This window comes from Dromaius novaehollandiae, chromosome 2, assembly GCF_036370855.1.
Source record: "Dromaius novaehollandiae isolate bDroNov1 chromosome 2, bDroNov1.hap1, whole genome shotgun sequence".
NCBI classification, from domain to species: Eukaryota; Metazoa; Chordata; class Aves; order Casuariiformes; family Dromaiidae; genus Dromaius; species Dromaius novaehollandiae.
Genome location: NC_088099.1, coordinates 10,632,288 through 10,655,034, shown reverse-complemented (window position 1 = coordinate 10,655,034; position 22,747 = coordinate 10,632,288). Strand labels below are relative to the sequence as shown.

Below are 22,747 nucleotides of genomic sequence, written 5' to 3'. Positions count from 1 at the left end.
ACAGCACTTACTATTTATTAGATTGCTGCCCAAATGCTCAGGGCATACCTTAAAACCGGAGGAATCTTCCACTGGCATTACCTGTGCTGCTCACTTTGTGCTAGGTCCAGCGCTTGTCAGAATCCTCTGAAGACTAATTTAACTCACTAGCCATCCAGGAAAAAACAATATAAAACAACCCCCCCCCCCCTTCCGAATTTTCCAAGGGACTAACTAGCTGAACCAGCTCACAGATGCACACAATGAACACAGAAGTTAACTAAAGGTACAGGAAGGAACGTGTTTGGCCAGCATGCTGTCAAACAGCTCCTCAACACATCTAATGGACATTAGTCAAAGAGTATTCAAATTTTAAGACAGACATAAGAATTTGGACAACAGCCTCCTCCCTTTCAGCAGCAAACACTCTACCTTGGTTGAGCCACAGCCCTAGTTCCACAGCTTCCCGACTGAAAATGCTATCTGGGGGAGATGATTCCTGCAATGTAAACACACTCTTTGAATACAATAGAAGTCCTGTCTGAAAATTCATTCTAGTAAGATTTGGGCCATTCAGTGAATAACTATGATCTAAGGCTGGTGCTTACAAAATACAACTGTGCCCATTCATGCCAAAGCAATGAATGAACATGCAAATGTCAGAGCACGCCAGAAATACCAAAGGTTGTTAATCTGTGTCAAGAAAAAGATTAATTACAAAGAGGACATTGTTGTGCAGGATGGCTTTAATTGAAAGCCTCCTCCACTTCAATTTTAAGAAACGAGTTGACTAACAAATATGTTTTGCATTAAAACACCTAAACATCACAATTATCACAAAATGGGATTACATGTGGATTAAAGTCACGATCTGACTGTTAAACAAACCTTTTGCCCCAACAAGAGTTTATCTATATATCAACACATTTTGAATTCATCATTAGAACTTTCCACCTCAGGATAAGAGAAGCTGAAATTTCTACCCTTGACTCTGCCTATTAAATAGTCACTTGCTGTCCTTGAGACTAAAACACTAATGAAACCATCCCACTTTCACAACAGCATCCTAAGATACAGATCATATAAAACATGATATGCAATGATTACTGCACATAGATTTTCCTTTTCTCGCCTTCGAGTAAAGACTGCTTAGCCTGGATGCTTGAAATAACTTACTATACTTTTCCAGAATATTAGCATATCATTTTATGTAATCAATGTTACAGCAGTCAATCTGCAAGAATTCTGCTTGATTCTGTTTGATGGAACCAAACTACATACACACACAGCTAGCTAGCCATACAAAGGCGTTAGTTTAATTTTACCTTTGTTTTCCAACAGTATAGATTTTTGAAAACTAAATTAACCAGGTAACTAGAATTCTGAACAGAAAACCCCACAGAACACCTAAGTGTTAAAATGCCTCATCAGATCTTGATCTTAGACTGAAATACATCCCAAATTCTACTCCACAGACTAAGAAAAACATTTATTAAGGCATTTATTAAGTACTATCTCAGAAGGTACCCTGGGAATACTAAGTGTTCAAACACACTATAACAAAAATGTTGAGATTATAAACTATGTAGGAAAAGACTCCACAGAGAGACTCCTCTAACACCAATCATCAAAATCTAGAGAGGACATCCCTTCTGGAGTAACTTATCTGCACATTCGACCATAGGGAAAGAACATTCCTACTGGGATTCAGTTGACTAGACACACAGGCATCTAATGTCATTTGATATGCCCTAAAACATCCTGTCTAGCTTCTAACTACTGCTGCTGAAGGATAATGTCTCCTATATGTCCAGGTGGTCTCCTATAGGTCCTATAGGTTCCAGGCCATGTTGAAAATACCCAGACATCTTAGATACCCTAGGCCATCTCAAACAGCACCACATGCCTATGTATGAAGCTCAATGTATATAAAAGAAGACTCAATTACTTGGATGAGACACCCTTAAATGAATGAATACACTTCCATTACCAGTGGTAACACTGGGATCCTTCTCTCATTGTGGACTGTTAAAATGCAGAAAAACATTCCTGATAGTTTACAAGAAAAACAAAAAAGAAAGAAAAACAGAACAGAACACTGGAACACAAATGGCATCACATACGAATCGAGTATGTGGTAGTTTAATTATAAAACAAACTTATCAAAAATGAGAAATCAATCCCTATACTAACCACTCAGTTCTAATATGAAAGGGTAGTCAAAGATTCAAAGAGCTATAGAGTGATGAATACCAGTTAAACAAACATTCATGTTTCAAGGCAGTACTTTCCAATACATACAGTAGTACCACATTCTGCTGTTACTATACGGCAACACACTTTTCCTTTCTCCCCATTATAAGGTTGTCACATGCCCATACAAAGAGATTGAAAGTTACCACTCAAAGTTCAGCAGGAAAAAACAGATCATGCTGTAACAAGATGCCACAGAAAGTGGGCCCACACACCTCAAGAGTTATGGAACTAATCTTCTGTCATATTATCATATCAGGTTTAAAAAAGACAAGTAGTAGCCTTTCTGCACCCTTACTTTTACAAAGTACTTGCCTGCAATTCAGAGAAGAGAAATTCTGACTGGCTGGGCTAATTCCAGAGCAAAACAAAAAGTAAAGCTGTAACTGAACTCTGCTCAATTTGCAAGTCTTCAGAGCTGTCTTTAACAGAGCAGTATAAATTTCCGTTTGAGAGGTCTCAAAGGACTCATCAGTTAAAAAAAAAAAAAAAATCACTGAAGAAGTCTTTACATTCTCCTCTTTTCTACATATGAATAGATACAAAAAGTTTTCTTTATAAACAGAGGTGAGCAGTGCAATGTAGATCAGTGGAGTTTAAACAGACTGTATCACAGCACAATTTAGAAATTCTTCGCACCCATAAATTTACAGAGATTATGCATCTGAACGCTGGTCTTTACCATATTAAATGGTAATCAGGATATACAGTCCCACCTGCACTCCGTGGGCTTCACTCCATTCCACTTTGAACTGTACAAAAGGTGCAAACATTTTAAAGTATTTATTCAGGTTTGCCTTTCACTTCACTAACGTACATTTATTTCTAGAAAGCATGACCTCAGCCTCTATTTAGTTGCTTATAAAACTAATTATAATCTATGCAAGTAGCACCTTAAAAAGTACTGGCTTCATATAAGCCAATGAGTTGAAAATGCCTCATTTTTAGACAAGAAATTCTCTTGTTCTTCAGCTGTCCTACCACTATTTCAAGACAGCAGTATCTAGAAGCATTCTAGTTCAATAAAAATATTTATGTTCTACACCGAATTCCATTGCTTTCTCTTCACACTATTAAATGCACTACATCTAGTTGAAAGCACCCATACTTTCATTTTGTACTGCATTAAACATTGACTTAAATCTTGCAGAGATCGCTTCAAACACGTTCTAAAAAACTGAATAATTTATTGAATTATACTTTCCCATATTACAGAATGTCTTAAGTTTCTTGATTACAGCACAAAAAGAAGAAAGGAAGAGATGCTCACTTAGCAGCCTTCTGACTAGAAAAGTTACAAGAACTTTCTCTCTTAGAATCAAAAGCTTAAAACAGGTTTTAGACTTGAGGTAACTGACACTGCAGTTCACATACAGTGGAGGTAGCCTTGAAATGGTTCGTTTTTGACAACTGGAACGTATGTGACATTGCTGACTGTGCCAGATTCTTATTCAGTGAGATACAGAACTTTTGTCACAAGTACTCTTACCTTAAAGCTGACAATTACAGTGATCAATACATGAAGTAGATACCTCAAACAGACAACCCACTTTAAATAAAATCCTGTTTGTTTGTGGGGTGGTGGTGGGGGGAGGTAGGTTGCTGAAGCATACCTCCACACCACCAGTGCAGAGGTATGTTTTTTGGTCCACTGTTTCCACAGGGTAAGATGTATCACGACTCCTCTACAAGACAAACTAAAACTTCTTCAAACTTTTATAGGAAAACTTCAGCAGTAACAGTACCTCCATCTGATGTGCTAGACAGTTGCATGTAATACATTGTACAAAATTCCTTGTAAGGAATCCAAAGGGTAATGTCTGGGGGGCGGGTTAATCCCATATAGTCACTACCATTTAACATGCAAAACTTAACTGCATGGTTCTAATGTTAGTCATGAACACTGACACTTTTAGAGACACCAAGTTAAACCTTTTGCAGGTGTTGTTGAGGTAAAGTACAATTAAAACAAACAAACAGAGGCTATGTCAGGCTCCTAATAACAAAAACATGTTTTACCTACAGTTTAGTAAAAGCTATCTAAGAACCAGATGTTTTAAAGTACCTTTTACTTATTTTTAAATCCAGGGGCTATATACCTTCTCCAGCTTCTCTTTGTTGACTTCCTACTTAGTATCTATCTCAGTAACCAGATGTTCTACGCTTTTTTAGCACCCATTTGATCTTACACTGACATCCTCTTCTAGTATCCCCTAAGAATCTTCTACTGTGAGAATGGTGAAGGATTTGCATCTTTCCAGTTCATCCTCTATTTCCCCCATCAGTATACTACTAGATGCTTCCTCCAGTCTGCCCTCTATTTCTTCTGCTGATCTTCCATTGGATGCTCTCTCTAAATTCTACTACTGATTCTATACTGGATTCTTCTTCCAGCTGCTCCTCTAATTCCTCAACTGACCTTCTACTGGATTCAACCTCTAGCTCCTCAAACCCTTTTCTACTCTTTCATAAGTGTCCTTTGACAACCACATGATGACCCCTAAATAGCAACTGAAGAAAGATATAATTAAAATCTGAGCTCAACTGGCCCAGTAAATTGGCCTAGCAAAGATGGAAAAACTATCTTTGAAAAATACTAAGGTATCTACACACACTACTGTGCAGATTAATATGAAGACACTGAATAGGAAGAGGTGGGGGTTTTTTTTTGTTTGTTTTTGTTTTTTAAGTACTGTTCTTGCAGTTTTCTGTATACAATTTTTTGGTTCCTCTAAGTAAATACTGAACATAGGACACGTTCACCTCTGTTGGTCAGCATTTTGTCAGGTAGAATTTGCACCAAGACACTAAAAGAGAACTCTAGCACTTCTGAAAAGACCTTCATACACCGTGCAAGCAATACATAAGCCAAAAGAGCATCAGCACTGTGCCAAAAAGATCACTGTGACAACTTTATCGCATATTGTTTCCTTTAAGAAAATGAAACATGCAGACTTTAAGAGCTATTTAAGTTATCTGTGCCTTTGGGGGCTTCCTTCCCCCAAGCAAGCATGTGACATGAAATTTAAGAAAGTGTCTAGATTATGTATTGGACAGCTTACATTTTGATATAAGGAAATCATGCTCAGTGCGATACAAATTCACAGAGAGAACTATGTTTTAACAGTTCAAGTTATCTAACCTACCCAGTTCAGGAGCTCTCAAAGCTACAGTAATATATTTACAGATCACAAAAGGTCAAACTCAGCACAGTAGGTTGAGAAATACTTCCAATATGTATTTTTTCTGTCCAATGTTCCTTCCAACCTACAAAGACACAGCAGCCACGATTTTATTGTTTTTAAAACCATGCCTTCAGACAAAATATGAACTGGCAAGCCAAACCTGTTCTGTACCATCAAATAAACCAAGAAGAAACAGGAAGCAAACAGATATTTTCCATCAAATAAACCAAGAAGAAACAGGAAGCAAACAGATATTTTAAACATAAAATTGCAATGTTTACCATCAGATTTCAGAGCTACTTCTAATAATTCTTCTAATATTGGCTACTTCTGTTTTGCAAGGGTTAAGTTTTAGCCATGATTTAAATGCACTTAACTAAAGACAGTGGATTAATGCACTTAAATAAAGACTGGATTACTTACCAAAGAAGTCAAATGAAAAGGGGTCCCTTCCACCAAAAAACTCCCTAAAGACATCTTCTGGGTTCCGGAATGTAAATCCAAATTCAAACTGATTATCAAAATGACTTCCCCCTGCAGAAAAAGAAGTTACATTTCAAATATGCTCACACATTCCTGCTAACAAAAAAGTTCAGGTCCATATGGCATTTGAATCATTAGGCAAATGCAAAAGCATTAAACTCCCTCTAAAATTTCTCTTTCCCTCTCATGTACCATTTAACTTAAGCATACAAAAGTACTTTTTATAATTAATTCTCCTTCGTATGATTCCAGATATCAGTAATACCTATTACCACAACTAGAAAAGTTGTAAAAACTTTACAATTTCTATTTTCAGGAGATTATATTTTAGCCTTTGATATAGACATTTCCTGATTGCTGTCTTAAAAAGCTGTAGAAAATAACTTTCCACCAAGATATAGGAAACAGAATTGCTGGTTGTCAACATACCTCCACCTCCATTTATTAAGCCTTCTTTTCCGTATTTGTCATAGATGTCACGTTTTTTAGCTATAAAGAGAAGTTGTACATTGTATCAGTGAATAAGCATGTTACATTTGAAAAAAATCCAAAACCACTCAACTGGTATTCTCAGCTAATCATCTTCTCAAAGCTAGCTTATTTAAGCACGATCTGACATGCAAATGGCAAACATTTTTGTTGAGGATTGCCAAAGCAGTTTAGGTACTAAAAGAGCAGATACTAAAATTTAGTCTTATCACCATATAGTTCTAGAAACTCAGCTCCTACCGTATCAGAAAAAATGCTGTGGGAAGTTCCGGTATAAGGACAAACCAAAGGGAGTTTCTGTCTTTAAAAGGAATACCACAGTCGTGATCTTTACACAGCTACCATGCAAAACTTTAGGCTGGAAGGAACCTCTGGACGCCATATAGTCCAACCCCCTCCTCCAAAAAAGGCTAATCTCAAAGATAATCAAAACTTGACTACATAAAGCCCTGATCTCACCCATCTCCAAGAAAGAAGATTCCACGGTCTCTCCAGCCAACCTGTCCCAGTGCTTAACCACACTCATTGCAAGCATTTTTTCCTTCTAATCAACTGGAATTTCCCTTACTGCATCTCTTAACCACTGTCCCTTGCCCTTTTATTGCAGAAGGCAAAGATGACCAAACCCGCTGTAACAAAGTTATGACAAAAGAAAGACAATGTTTTGTATCAGCGACTGCAAAACCACTCAACTTCATTATACCCATTTCTAGTTTAATAAAGGGGATGGAAGACAAGTGCCATGCAACGATTTGATTTCAAACTGCTTGCTTTCTATTATTTTAGAAGACATGGAAAGGTTCTTAATTTCACTGAAGACTACCCTTCCAGCACCCACAAGAGAGGGGAAGGAAACAAATTAAGTCTGCATTACTATTTAAGATGAGACTGCGCAGTTGGTAGCGGAGTGGAACCTGAAGAGCTTAAAAACGTGGAACGTCAACTTATTTTGTATGCACTACTCTGAAAGCATCAGCCAAAAAACGGGATGTGATTTTAGACTCAATACCAGGATGCTATTCCCACTGGAATCTCTTCAGTGAAAGATGTTTGGAAATTTAACTAGTATCACTAAAAGAACATGCAGCTACTGCAAGCAACTGCTGAGAAGTAAAATACCTGTGACGTAAGGGAATTATGACTCCACATACTAGCCATCATTTACAAGTTATGGAAACTTGTGCTTGTTTCATATTTCCCTAAAGCTTGGTACATTTATGGTACATAAAGAAAGAAAGTTAACCTACCCACCAATAAAAAATGACCAAAGCAGCAAGGTGGACAAACTGCAAAAAAGTAGCAGAAAACAACGGGAGACCGGAGGGCTCACAAAACTGGAAATTCATCTTAAAAAGCCTAACGTTCTTGAAATCACAAGGGAAGAGTTTTCTATGATCACACAATTCTGATGTTCTTTGCATAAGTAAACCCTTACAAAAATATTCTTCTGCTAAAAATCTATCTTCATTAAAGACTGTGATGGTGTCAGACAACTTCATTAAACCTTCTTGACAGCTGAGTGCCTCTCAACCACTAGGTTCAGGATTCAGTTATGTCTTCTGCACAACAAACTGTTACGACACCAGTAACTTTGGATTTGGTCTAGCCCCCAAAATAGTCAGCATTTTTAGAAGAAGTTCTAAAATCTTAGCAATGTAATGTCTCTGAGGAAACTTAAAGATCTCCATACCAACCACACCAGGATTCTGGTTTTACCTTAATCAAAAATTTTATTAAGAAGGTTCAATAAACCTAGAAGACAATTATACAATGAATTGTCCATAAATTAAGTTCTGTTTCTCCCATGCCAATTAAATATCAAAACTAAAGAAACAGGGTAACCAAGTCTGCAGCTTGATAAACCAGGCCAAATTCTGAAAGCTCATCTAGATGTTGCTGCTTTAAATTTAGCTTTCACAAGCTCACTGGTCTCAGGTGAAATCAAGGACACTTCAGAAATAGCATATAGACAGCTGCAGCCAATTACAAAGAAAAATAATCAAAGTTGCTTAAATCACTTTGTTGTGATTCAGACTGCTTCTGCCAAAACACAAGGAAAAACTAATGCTACTTTTTAAGCAAAAAGATAGGGGTAAACTATAAGCTGAATTCCTGCACCAAACAGGTTAGTCTAAAAAACTGTTTCAAAACAATTCTAAATATAAAGGTTCTCCTGGGTATCACACTTCATTAGATTTATGGAATTCAACCAAATGAAATCCAAATTTTGAGCAAGGTTTACAGAATGCTTGGGCTTTTTAAGGACTAGGTAGTATTACTGGAATTAGAAACAGCAGACTATGACACCAACTATGCTGCTACACCAATAAAAGCAGGTTAGACAATCTCTGAAGTATCACAAGCTGATAAGCCGTTCCCATCCCCCACAGTAAGTCTCATTAAAATATCAGACTGCATAAAGCAGCTTACTAGCATTACTCAATGAAATTCCCTAAATGCTAATAGCACACAGCCACAGCTCAAGAGCACTGTATACCTGAAGTGTATCACTTAACAATCCCTTACACCTACTGTAACTGTTTTTACCTACTAAGATAAAAACAGATCTTGGTATTCATATGTGTCTCTTCAGAAATTTACACAGAGGGCCTAGGATTTCAACTTCCAGAAGTAAATGTTTTGGCTACTCATCTAGGAAGATCCTGAATTTTTAGTTTCAGAATTTATGCTTATTCTTTTTCATCTGCAAGCTTCCCCTCACCTTTTCTTTCTTCCGGAAAAGAAGCAGTTGAGTTGTACAGTGACCCAAGTTTAAAAGACCCCTTTAAAGTACTATGAATGTTCTCCTCAGCATTGCTGGTGTCATATCTAATAACTAGAGACCTACAGTTCAGGAGCCCTTTCAAAATACTTACTATCTGACAAAACTTCGTAGGCCTCAGCCACTTGTTTAAATTGCCGCTCTGCCTCTTCTTTATTGTCTGGATTTTTATCAGGGTGCCATTTTAATGCCAATTTACGGTACCTAAAAAGAAGGGAGAAAAAAAAGATACAATACATCAAAACAAAGAAATATGCTATATGGATACACACAAAAACTCTCAAACAAGCTGGTAGGGATGAAGCTATTTAGAAATTTCTCAGTGCTTTGTATCTTTTCTCCAGACCATTACCAACAAATTTTGCAGCTATGCAAAGAACCATCTACCTGCTTTGCTAGAAGAATGTAGTTTGGGGGTTCTTTTGTTATTTTGAGATCAATTATTCCTGTGTGTTTCTGATGCTGATCATCTGTTTCTACTGAACTTCTTTGGTGGTATCCACAACTTTGTTTATAACATGTATTATTGAAGTACATTGCTTTTTTTTTTTTTTTTTTTTTTTAAAAATGCATCAATTGCTCCTCTAACAATACTTCTGAGGCTCCACCACCTCCCCTCCCCCCAAATGAGATCAACCTGATCTGCCTGCTTCCCTTTGCTCAAAGAAGTTGACAGGTCTAAGCTAAAGGGAAAAAGAAGTAAAGGAGATATTACAAGACCATCCCATAACTTTTCTGCCACAGGCTTCCCCTTAGAGCTGCAGTCATTCAATACTACAACCAACCAACTTGTAATAAGCATCAAGAGGACTCTTCTGGTACAAACAGAAATGATAAAGCTGCAAGGGTACCCTGATTCCAAATTGTGGTAGCATCAATGGCACGTGTGTTTGACTGCAGGCTACAACTGCTTACAACTTCTATCCTTCGGAGAAATATTTTAGGCAAAGTGTCCACAACTACTTAGAGGGACAGAGCTAAGTTTGCATCAGAAGGTGCTCTGGAGCATTTTACAGAGTCATACAAGAACACAGTTCAAATATTTGAGTTTGTAAGGTATCTGCAGGAGTTTGCCCAAGAACAAGGGAAGGAGGGGGAAAAAAAAAAACAAAAAACAAAAACCCAACACACACACTGTCATGCACTAGGGCAGTCTGAGTAATCAAGCTCAGGTGCCTAGGAGAGGGGCAGGAGAGAAAGACAGTATTTCCAGGTCACTGGGAACTGCAACTGACTGTCAAACATTTTTGTTATACTAGAGAATTCTGCTATGGGAATGTTTCCTTCCAACTGTTTGTGGAAAACTAAATGGAATCTTTTAAAGATATGTTACAAATATCTATCTTAAAACAATACATAAACAGTAAGTCTAAATTAAGAACTGTATTAAATTTCTTTGAATGTTCCAAATTAAATGGGGTGTTCACTTTCTTATAGTAACAGATGTTCAGTCCATTAAAATCTAGGCACAGAAGGCAGACCTCATCCGATGAAAGAGCCAGTTTCCAAGAGTAGCGTGCTAAATTTATTAAACCCTTTGGAAAAAGTATTATTCTCAGCAAAACAAGCTAACTCACTGCAAAAGGAGTGGAAGGCTAGTAACTTCCATTCAGCCACAGCAGAAGGAGCTATCACTGCCTGTACCATATCAAACTTCAAGGCACAGTGACCAACATTATTTTCACTTTACCAGTACCCAGGATTTTTCTCCCAAATTCATAAAAATGAGTGAATGTTTTTTCTTCAGACCACTGAGTATTTCTCTATTAGTGAAAGTATCACCCAAATGATTACTACTCATGCTACTATTGATAATAAAGTATCCAAAGACCATGTGATTATATTTATTCATTAAAATACATAGCTAATACATAGCATACCAAAGTGATACTCACGCTTTTTTAATATCTTCTGGCGTGGCATGCTTTTGCACTCCCAGAACTTCATAGTAATCCACCATGTTTCAACAGTTGTCTTCGCTAACAACAGCTGGTCTCTACAGTCCTGCAACAACAAGAACTTGTAAAGGAAGCTTGTACAGTAATGCTACTTCATAAAAATCAGATAGGAGCCTAATGTCTTCTGGTAGCAAACCTGACCTTATAGAGCTGCTTGGTTTTATAAATTCAGATGTTCCAGATACACATGCATGGAAAATTATCTTATTCCAGGTTGATAGATCAAACGATTACTTTGGTTGTAATCTGGGGGTTATGTTCTTTAATTCCACTGATACACAGTGTAAAAGGATTTACCTAAACAGCAGGTCCCTGTATCAGATTAGGCAAAAAAGACAGCTCTATCAATACATTAAGAGGAATACGCACAGTACGTCATCATTTTAAACATATAAACATCTTCTGAATGCAAAAGAAACCATATATCAAGTTCGCCCTCTAGCACCCAAGTCCCCTCTTAAGGACGTATGAGCATAAACAAAAACTACAATATTTCACATCTGTTTTTCACAATATTACTTCCATTGTGATGCTCCCTTCAAGAAAAGCATAGAGTGTGCAATTCTCAGAAATCTAAAGTTGTATCTAGTCTCCAGATAGCCTTCCTTCTATTCAGACCTTGACAGGAAAATCATAATTCAAAAAAAAAAAAAAAATTTGTTTTTAATTACCAATGTTACTAACTTCCATTTTCTTCCTCTATGTTTACCAACATAAAATATACAGCCAGGCTATCAAACTATAAGGTTATCCAAACAACCCAAAGAAAGAAGGCATCTTGTTTAAAGGAAAAACAACACAGCAACTGAATCATAGCATTTCTTATTATTACAGGATAAAATTCCCAGGTTTCACAAGAGCCCTAAGAAATCTACAAGTTAAAAGAAAAAGCATAGGCCTTCTCCAGCTTAAAGAGTGACAGTGTCTGGTCAGTACCAAAGGATAATTATCAGGAACAGTCATATTAACCATTATTTCAACTAAATACCCCCTAAGACTAAAGAATTTTGCTAAAAATTTCAACAACACTTAATCTCTTACTGTTAAGCTTTCTCTTCCTGTCACTATAACAAGTCTCCATTCTGCCAAGGCTTCCAGACAGCCTTCCACCCTATTACTCTCACAGGTTAGTTTCATCAACAAGGCAACACTGACCTTGGCCATCAGTTATCAATTCCCAGAATACAAAATTGCTCAAATATAAGAGAATAGAGAAAAATTTATTATCTGCATTTTCTTATCCATGTGTCAGGAACAAAGATTCCCTGAAACCACTTCCCTCTCCCCCCCACTTAAATCATCCAGTACTTTTCATTTTAAAAACAGGCAAAGCCTTATTTTCTAATTCTTTTACAGAAGCCCTCATAGAATCAACTATAACACATGCCAGCTAAGTATTCTGAAATTAACTTACTATACTAGTATTACACATATCTTTCAACATACTGGGACACACACATTAAAGTGAGACTTCTTTTTAAGATGATTTGTACATCTTCAGAATACATTGCTGTTGTAGGTTAAAGCCTAATTAACTTTAATTAGAGATGTGGCTACATAAACATTTCCTCAAGTGGCAAAGCCAGTTTAAGAGAGAACTTGCCACATTACCTCTCCCCTCCAAATTGCTTACAGTAACGAGTGTTGCAATAGCTACATGTTTTAAAAACTTTGCTAAACACAGGCCAAAACAATACATCTAGTTCACCACACAATCCCACAAACACATAGGACATGGAAGCGTAGCAGGTGAACAGACCTCACTTTGACTTTGCCACTCGAAGAAATCTTCAAATTAAAATAAACGGTCAGGGCACGGTTAATGTTGTGACTGACATGGAGAAGGTAAGTTGGACAGAGACATGTACATTAAACTGAACACTAAGTATGCCAATACTAATACAATAATGGGAGGCTTGAATATTCAAAGATAGGGGCTAGCAAGAAATATCCTAAGATATTTGTAATCAACTGGCCCAGCTAGATTTATAGTTTCCCAAACAATGATTAGAACAGCTCTGTGACTGCATAGGCCAGGAGCATGGTTACTACAAGTTAAATATGTTATCAAACCATATAGCCACTTACGACTAATAGTATGTGTGACATGTCACTTATAAAAAGAAACCAGAAGCAAAGTCTTCAGACTTTTAACTACAGGATTGCTCTGGTATTAGTAGTTTGGCCAGAAGCACATTAGTATTATGAAGCTTTTCATATCATTTCTGTAAAAGAAAAAAGGGATAAAAAAAATCTGGTATGAGTCAAGTTCAAGGCTAGAGGTCAGAGCCCCTCCTAACAAGAGATACAAAGCCTGAAATCAGAGGGCTAAGAGCAGGAAGCCACAACATAAAAACATGTACCATACTTCTGGGTGTTTTCTCCATATTGCTTTTTTCTTAAAGTCAAGACTGGTATTAATACTCCCCTACCTTTAAGACACCTGTCTAAATTGAGAATTCAAACATCAGTCCTCTGGCTGGGGCAAGGCAGGTGAAAAAGCAACCATTTTAAGTGTAAAAATAGATCACAACTTTTCCATAAGCAATTAGGGAACTTTGTTCACACAGGCAGTCATACTGACTTTAACAGAGATTTCTTTAGATACTTTAGCTGGTCAATTGTTTAAACAGCAGGTGCTCCAGTGTCAAAAGTCCAGATTCAATAAGCTAACTTTTACACATATACCAATATATTCTAAATAAAGGAACCTCAAGTTTGAACTAAATATGAGCACTGCAGCAACATGACTAGCTCTTGCTAGAGCACTTACTCCAACAAAGATTTTATTAACTCTAAAAAGTAACTAAGAACAAACTGATTATTTGTTTCAAAGAAGTGTCTGGGGATTGCATATACTATTTTTTGTAGGTTTGGTACTGCTCACTTCTTAGTTCCTACAAGGGTAAAGTCTGGAATTAAGGCAAGCCAAGAGCTTTCTAAGGAAACCAAAAGGTGTCTATATTCTCCCTCTCTAATCAAATGTTTAGCAGACAGTTCATTTGCACTTCATTATTTTTATCTGCTAATTATCAGAAGAATAAACTGCCCTACTATGCTATTAGATATCCTGAAAACATTTTATTCTGTGTGAAAAAGTTTCAATGATACTCACACAAAGAAAGTTTATCTGAAGTTTTTCTGTTCTTTTTTTTCTGTGCAGCTTAGGATAAACATCCAAAAACATAAAACTAATAGTGTAAGGTAAGATTCAGCCCCCTTAAAAGTGCTTGAACTGTTGCTCAGCACAAATTCCATTAAGACAAAACCAAAACCAAAAAATCCAGAACAAACGAAAAACAAAAACCACACACTCCCAAATTGGAAAAGACCTCAGCCTGCAATCTTTCTTGGGGGAGGGAAGATTTAAAATATTCACACGGCAAAATAACAACCATCAACTAACCATAAACTTAAAACAGAAAATGACTGACAAAAATCAGTATCGTTAAGAGTGGCAGGAACCTGCTTTGTGAAATGCATAGATGATTCCAAGAAACAAACCACATACCTTCCTGCTAAGTGCGAAGCAAAAATACTCATGTCATTTTGGTTAGCACAGTTGAAGGAAATCTTCTCTCAACCCCAAATCAGTCAAACAATTTGTCTCAACATACACAGGCAAAGGTCATTTAAGTAGTCACTCAAGATGTTTTTCCAAAGCCATGAGGAAACCAGCCCACATCAGCTAATTTCCTCCTTCCAACCATAGAAAATCTTCAAAGCCTCACAAGAAAAAAAAATGAGCAAGAAAGCTCCAGATGAAAGCAATTGTTTCATGGGCTTAGTGTTGGCTTTCAAAAGTCCACAGTTATTCATGTTCATAATTTCACTATGGTTATACGATGTTAACAGCTAACTCTTAACTCCTTTAGCACACCAACAAATCAAACATCCAAATGTTCATGTGAACTGAAGGTTTTACTAGGTTATAGATTTAACTCTCAGCTAGCAGGGGAGGGGGAGTCAGCTCTGTTCTGGCTTACCAAACAGAAGCCTTGAATGTTCACACTGACACAAGGCAAGTGCTAGGAATACATGACCAGTTTGAAACCTCCCTCTTATGGTACAGCCCAAAGCTAGGCCTGTTTACAGCTATCTTGAAACTGGTCTCATACACTCTCTGCACAGCAAAGTCCTCAGCTACATAAAAGGCACGAGGAGAATGACAGAAACAAGATCACTGAAGAGCTATAAACTTTTATCAAGCCAGATGACCAAGGGGGGGAGGGGGGGGGGAAAACACTGTCAGGTGCACAACCTGCATCACCTTCAGTGATGACAAAACAGCACCCCTAACTAAACACAGAGAAGAGGAAAGTATCTAAATGAGAAGTTCTTAAATCAGTCAGGAGTGAATTCAGATGACAGCAACGGGCATGCGACCTTTGCAGTCAGCTTAGTCAGAAACTAAGTTATCTATTTCTGGCCATGAAGCAATAGGGCAGCATGGAGAGTCCTGAAAGACTCCAGAATAGCTGAAAGCTTAGTGACTAGGGCAGTCACCTGAGTAGAGAGAGGTCCAGTTCCAAATTCCCAATTCACAGAAGAAGCTAGTCATCCACATCCTATGTAAGAGCCACAGCCATTCAATTCCTAGCACCTGTCTGCCTTCTACATCCTGCTGGCAACACAGGAAGAACATCCTGTTCTGAATCCCACTTCAGCTTGAGCAAATGTCTGATCTACTCAACAGCACCAGAACAATTTTGAGATGTCTGTAGTAGGTGACTAAGTGATGGACACACTTGAGAATTTTGGGAAATTACAATTTAGAGTTTAAAAAAAAGTTATTTTTTCACATTGCAAGAATTTTTATTAGAAAGCTATATATCACCTAGTGCAAGACCCAATGAGATTTTACACTCCTTTAAGTATGAATGAGACTACAGTAACATTAACACTGTTGTGGATCCAAGACTATACAGAGAACAGCATGCAACACATACAAGTTTTTTTAGCATGTTTTTCATCTGATTGTTATATAGCAAAGGTGTCTTTGCTGAGCCTTTGATTTTTTTCAGTCCAGGAAATTTAGAGGCATATACTAACATTTCAGTCTAAAAGTAACAGATTTCAGATGAAATTCTGTCATTTCACTTGCTCATAGGTGACAGATCTCAGATGCATGCCATGAATTATAATCACTCGTCTACCATATTTTTAGGATAAATAAAGGTCAACCATAAAGCACTAACTACTACTGTATTAGCCAAGGCTCCCAAGCCACATATTTCTGTCAGTGGCTTTGAGAATCCTTAGTGGCTTGAAGAGGTCACTGCCTTCTACACACAGATACTGCTAACAGAATCTGCACTCTGGTGTCATCCTATGTCAAGTAACCAAGAAAAGAAAAACATTACACTGCAACTCTTCAGGGCAGAACACCACTCTGTTGACAACCAAATGCATTTTACTTAGTACAACTCAGCAATGTACAAAATTATACATCTCTCAAAACCTTGGCTAAACACCTAATAAAATAAAGTATCTTTGTCAGTTCTAGCAACAATGTCTGGGATGTGCCTTAGCTCGAAGGAGACTACCAGCAGTCTCTGGCCTACACTAGCAAAGGTCCACTGTGCCAACTTTGCACAAATACTAACTTAAAACTCTACACTGTATACTAGAAAGTCTTCATAAGAGGAGGTTTAAGGTTGCAAAAGAACCTAAAGAAAGCTGCCTTAATTCTGAGGAGTGCAGTAAAGAAAGCAAAAAAACTTTTAAAAGGCTTGTCATTAACATAATTAACCTGAGAAATATGTTTAAACAATGCACCAAGATCAAAATTCTCTTTCCACTGATATGTACACAGCATAGTGCACAGACTAAGATGTCTTTAAAATGTTAGTACTTTCACTTCCATCTACGTGAGGTGAGCTTATCTTAGCATGAAGGTTAACTTGTGTAGAGGTCCCTGAAATTAAATTCCTACTCCATAAAAGTTCTTTCAGTTTACAATATAATTAAAGTTAATAAAATGAACTTCAATCATAATATTTATACATAGTACATTCATACTACCACAGCATCCCTATGAAATGAGCCTAACAAAATAAACATTCCAAAATCTTAGTTCAATCCCGTGTTTAATCCAAATATCCCACCTCTGTGTTGGAAAACAGAGTGGATTTGAGTATGGTAATTACTGTAAGAGTGGATACAGTTCATAGGGGAAAAAGGTAGCGAGGCTAACCACCAACCCTGCAGTTCTACAAAGTTCTTCCAAAAAAAGCCCCCTCTACAGAGCTCACTCCCTCAAGGCAAGAGGTTAAAGAACTCCGTCCATTACTCTCCTGCCCAGGGAGAGCAAGACGCAATAGGCAACAACTACAGGCCTTTCTTGTTCATGTTACTGGCAGTTACACGGAAAAAATCTGTAGAAGGCAACAGGCAAAGAAAAAATCATTAAAAACAGTTAACCTACAAAAATTGGGAACAGAAGAAATCAAAAGTCTTTCACAGTTAAAGAAATTTAAAGCAGCTAATAAAAACTGGAAAAGGAAGTAGACAAGTGAAGAGTCTACCCTCATACTCTTGGCTGATACTCTGCTATTTATCTGTTCTATGATCATGCCTTAAATCAAAGGGGGATTTTTCCAAAGCACAACAATTCAGGTGTCCAAATTTGGAATAGTGTCATGTAAATATCTGAAACAATGGCACCTTCCTAAAAGCAACCATAAAAGGCTATTTTATACACAGTAAAAATATTCCCAACTCATTTTTAAAAATGCCTGATCTGTGTTTGATTAAGCTCTTAAAAACAGTAAAAGCCTCATCTGGCAAAGACCGGGTCCAGAAAGTTTCAGCCAAATACTCACATGCGACCAAAAGATCCTTTAGGGAAAAAAAATAATTTAAAGTTTCTAAACACTTCCCTTTAAGTAGTTTTTGCAATCACGGTAATTTTACTTACGCCAACCAGCAAAACAACATCAATGTTTCTTCTTCAGAACAACAAAGACAGACTTTATAGAGATTGCATTTTGGGATGAAAAAAAGAATTTCTACTAATCAAAATAACTTTTTTTGCACACAAGTTTTTAAACCATAACTGTTCCACAATATAGGTGTGGATGGCTTCAGTCTCAAAAGGATAGACACATGAACTACAGGACTCTCGTACAGGCTTGTCTTCAGCAGAAGATAAAAAAACAGAGACTGTAAATCAGTACAGAATTAAATAAAATATTAAGTGGGAAAGTGGGACATACAGAACATACTTTTTATTATAACCAAATCTATTTTAAGACTAGCCAGCTTGTCATAACTTCAAACATAATAGTAAATAGTATAGATTCAGTATAGCTTAACAACCTGTTTGAAATAAAAATCAAAAACTAAAGAGCCCAACCTCAAATGCTCTGATTTCAATTGTATACAAAGAAACATTTAAATTTTCACATGAACAATGCACTACATAGATACTTGTATGTTTTTTCTATTTCCAATTAAATAATTTCTTAATTTTCAACATAAAAACTTAACATTTAGTAGTTTAAGTTGGTTTTATGGTTTTTCTGCACAATAGCATTTTTTTAAGAGCTCAAAACTAAGAGACCAAGAAAGAACTGAAAAATCTGAATACTGCTTTTCTTTTTCTATGTAGGAAAAAAATGACCGGGTAAGCTGCCTGTGAAACATATATATCCCCAAAATAGAGTTGGGTCTTCCTGATATTCCTGTTTTCAACCTGAAGGTGAAGGACTGGGTCCCCATTAATATCAATGGAATTTTGGTACCCATCCAGAACAAACAGAAAACACAAACCAAACCTACAACTACTAATTTAAGGAGTGAAGTTCACATGCATGAATTATTTCTTACCTAGTAGTTAAACAGAAACAGAATTACTCTTTCATTAAATCTAAATTGAAGAGAAGCCTAGCAGCCATTCAAATACCATGCAAAAGTAAAGAAAATAATAATTTAAACCTAACATCATCAAATATTGCAGTTTTGATTTCAATCTCTCTTGAAATAAACAATCATCAGATATAAAATGCAGTAAGTTTTGACAGAGCTAAGTAAATTCTCACTAATCCTTCCATTCCTTGAATAAATCAGGTTACTTCACAGATTAAAAAAAAACCATTTTCTGTTAGCAGAAAATGATTTTAGGACACAGCTGATTAGGTTCTTCATAAATGCTACTAAAAATGCATCAGTTGCTACATAAGGAGAAAAATATCGGAATATTAAACACTGCACAACTATAACTTCAAAATTAAGGCTGTACCTTCACATTTTCTATAAAAGCCATCACTATGTACAGTAAAAAACAGATGGTCTGCTGAAGCCTGAAAGTCCGCTGCATTAACTCAATCGAAATGCATTACTTTTCCACAGCCTGCAGCACAAAAGCGAAACATGGCTAACATGGCTGGTGTGGCATTTCAATCAATTGTAGATCCAAACTCCAGCACCTCCAGATACCAGCACCAGTAAAAATAATCTTGCATCACTCTCATCCAGCACACTCTCAATTCAAAGACATATGTGCTGCAGTGTTTTAAGCATAGATGTATGAGCACACAGCTACAACTAAAAGTTCTAGAGTCAAAAAAGGTATTTCATTCCCCAGTACCTACTATTAAGAACTGAGATCTCTTTGATATTGACACGAGGATTTAACACTTTTTACTTTCTCCACGTACATCCCCAAATTTCTGGTGGCCACAACTAAAGAAGCTGTAGGTAGACACAAAGATTTAAAAAAATAAAATAAATAAATAAACCATACCTTCTCCCTCCTACTAAGACTTCCACGTTTTAAAAAGTGAAGCTTCCTCCCAAAGTCCAGCCAAGTTTAATTAGCAAACTATGTCAATCTAGAAGAAAATATCAGTGAGAGCATACTATTTCAGTAAGAATGAGTTAAAGTCAGAAAGCACGGGTGCTAAAAAAAAAAACCTGAGAAAGCGAGAAGAAACTTAAGTAATTTCTCTATCTGTAAACTATCAATTTAAATTTCTCCGCCAATGTCACAGGTTCTTTAAAACTTAAGCCTAAACTAACTCACATTTCAAACTGTCTTGTCTTCCAGCGAAGAGGCAGCATGAGAGCCAAAACCAAGAAACATTTAAAAAATAAACTAATATTGTGCACTACTTAGCATTTTGGTTGTTTAAAAGAAAAGAAATACACAAAAAAGTAATTGCAGGGACAAAAATTATAAACACATTTACTCACTGGTCCAAACAAATCTCCTTTGACAACATAATCCAGCAAACTAAATGGTACTTTTACCATCAGGCTCTTGTTTCAACTGAACATAAAACCCTTCCTGACTGGAGAACAAGGAGCTCCAGAGAGGAAACAAAAATCAAGGTCAGCAAACAGCAGTAACTGCAATCTCAGAGGATCAAGGAGTTTGAACCCAGTTCATTCCAGCTGTTCATACTATGTCAACACCTTATTCTTACCACTTTTTGATGCTCTACACCATAAAAAAAAAAAAAACAGAGCTTGATCACTGATTGACTATGCAATGTTCGAAGCTTGACTATTTGCACATTAGCATCGTTGTAAATTTAGCTTCTGTGATGTTACCTTAGCCAAACCTAAATCAACCAAGCAATTTATTATTATCAGAATTCACAACAAATTTGCTCAGTGTTTTAAACAGTCTCTTCTAAAGTCTTCTACCAGTTCAAGTGTGCAGAACAGAACTTCAGCAGCCAACACCAGCTCTGACAGTTAAACTGTAAGACAGTGTTGCTACAAGCAAGAATGCTGGTCATAAATAACTCCACTTCCCAGCCCACGGCCCTCTCAGAAGCCCTCCAAACACTGATGACATGAACCATCTGCCTTATCTTTCACTGACAGTTTTTAAAGCCGTTTTTACCTTGGCCACCCATGACCACTACTGCCTTCACACACAGTACATCATACTGACCCTGCTCTGAGTAACTAACAGCAAAATAGAGTTCAGTTTCTATTATTAAAAAAAAAAAAAAGTCTAAGAGTTAAAAGGTACAATCAGTATATAAAAATGCCAAAAAGGAAACTAGGAATACAAGAAATTCCAGTAGAAGGATTGTTCAACCCACTCAAAAGAGTCAAGGCTGAACACAGACTCCCCCTCACCTTTTCGCTACTGACAACCGCTGCAAACAGAAATGGAAACGCAGATTTTTTTTTCCTCAGCCCTTCTCCGCCTGCCACAGAGGAGGAAGCAAAGCCGCTTTGGGATCCGCCGCTCCGCAGTCCCCAAGTGCCGCTCCGCCACGCCGAGTTCCGCGATAAGCCCAATGCAGCCGCTGCCCACGGGGGCGGCTCCCTCGCTCCCCGCCCCCGGGCGCCGGGGATCCCCGCGGCCCTGCTGCGCTCCCCACGCGGCCCTCGCCGCGGCCTCCCAGGAGCGGCCGCCACGCACAGCCCCATGGCCGCGGGAGGAGCTCCCGAGCGCGGCGCCCCGCGCCGGCCCGCAGCATGACGGCCGCCGAGCCGGTGGGCCGCGCCACCGCCAGCGCTGCTGCCGAGAGCCGAGGCCTCGGCCGGACCCCCCCGCCCCGGCCAGCCGCGTCCCGCCGCGCGCCCAGCACTCACCGGCCCCAGAGCCTCGGCAGCGCGGCCGTTACCCTCCCCGCGCTGAGCCCGGCGCAACAGCAGCGGCGGCGCCTCTCCTCGGCCGCAAACAGGAAGTCTCGTCACGCGGCGCCGTCACTTCCGTCCCGCTGCTTCCGGAAGTTTCTGGAACGGCGTGCACTCGCCGCGGACGGCCCGCGCGGAGCACCGCGGGGGGAGCCCGCTCCCTGCCGGCTGCCCGCCGCGCTGCAGCCCCCGCGCGCGCGCCAGGGTGGGGGGGGAGAAAGCTGCGTTCGAACCGCCCCCCCGCAACGGCCGTAACGGTCCCGCCCGCCTGCCCGCCCGCGGGGGCGGCGCCCCCGCACGGGAGCCCCGGGGGCAGAGGAGCGTCTTCAACCACCCAGGCTGGGAAAACGCGGCCTCCCTGCTTTTCTTCGCAAAAAAACAGAACAAAACAAAACAACAACGTGCAGGTGTGTTGCTGGGGAAAAAGGTGACAAGACATAATAATTTAAATTAAACACTATTCGAAAGGGTAAATTTGGGCATTTAGAAGTGAGAAGGCTAATTGAAATCCCCACATGCCCTCTCTTTTTTTAGCCTCAAGAATTGTAACCCTTCCCTGTAACTTATTTTAAGGCTACATTGATTGGTTTCCAACTGGCACCTGTACAGATTCTTTTGTGGCCCACTTTGTGCTGTCTGAAATTTAGATATCCTGTGGGTCATATTTGAGTTTGTGGTTTGCTGAGTGTCATGGGCTGAAAGGAAGGCATAGGCTGCCAAATAATTATACCATTTTTAAAAAAATTGGAGTTTATCCATGTTTTAAATTGCTGTAAAATTGTATTTCTTGCCCTTCGTTTAAAAGAAGTTTCAAAAAGGCATTGTTTTATGGCCCAGCGAACTGAAATGAGAGATTTGCCAAACATAAAACATATCTGCTCCCAAAATAAAGTCAATTGAAAGGCTACTCAGGGTTTTGGAGATAAAAGTGCTTATGTGGAAGTAAGACATATCAGTTCAAGAAGGAAAAAGCAAGCTTGGAATAAGACAGAGGAAAACCTAATACAAACCAGAAA

At 38.3% G+C, this 22,747-nt stretch overlaps 1 protein-coding gene and 1 long non-coding RNA gene across 7 annotated transcripts in view; one reads left to right on the top strand and one right to left on the bottom strand.

The window, feature by feature from the left end:
• Nucleotides 1-21,823, bottom strand: part of DNAJB6 (DnaJ heat shock protein family (Hsp40) member B6) — a 62,228-nt gene extending 40,405 nt beyond the window's left edge. For 2 of the 4 annotated variants that reach the window (XM_026103044.2, XM_026103019.2), the window contains exons 1-5: nucleotides 21,687-21,823; nucleotides 11,067-11,175; nucleotides 9,266-9,375; nucleotides 6,330-6,389; nucleotides 5,841-5,951 (exon numbers count right to left, since the gene is read on the bottom strand). In XM_026103044.2, the coding sequence (XP_025958829.1) occupies nucleotides 5,841-5,951; nucleotides 6,330-6,389; nucleotides 9,266-9,375; nucleotides 11,067-11,131 (346 nt within the window). In that variant the 5' untranslated portion in view covers nucleotides 11,132-11,175; nucleotides 21,687-21,823. Of the gene's footprint in view, nucleotides 1-5,840; nucleotides 5,952-6,329; nucleotides 6,390-9,265; nucleotides 9,376-11,066; nucleotides 11,176-19,875; nucleotides 19,964-21,224; nucleotides 21,296-21,686 lie in introns of all 4 variants that reach the window. The other 2 variants (XM_064505750.1, XM_026103028.2) reach the window with 2 other exon arrangements.
• A 3-nt stretch (nucleotides 21,824-21,826) lies between these two features.
• LOC112984872 (uncharacterized) overlaps nucleotides 21,827-22,747 on the top strand; it is a 40,699-nt gene continuing 39,778 nt past the window's right edge. For 2 of the 3 annotated variants that reach the window (XR_003259608.2, XR_010387535.1), the window contains exon 1: nucleotides 21,910-22,138. This is a non-coding gene — a long non-coding RNA (uncharacterized LOC112984872). Of the gene's footprint in view, nucleotides 22,139-22,747 lie in introns of all 3 variants that reach the window. The other variant, XR_010387536.1, reaches the window with a different exon arrangement.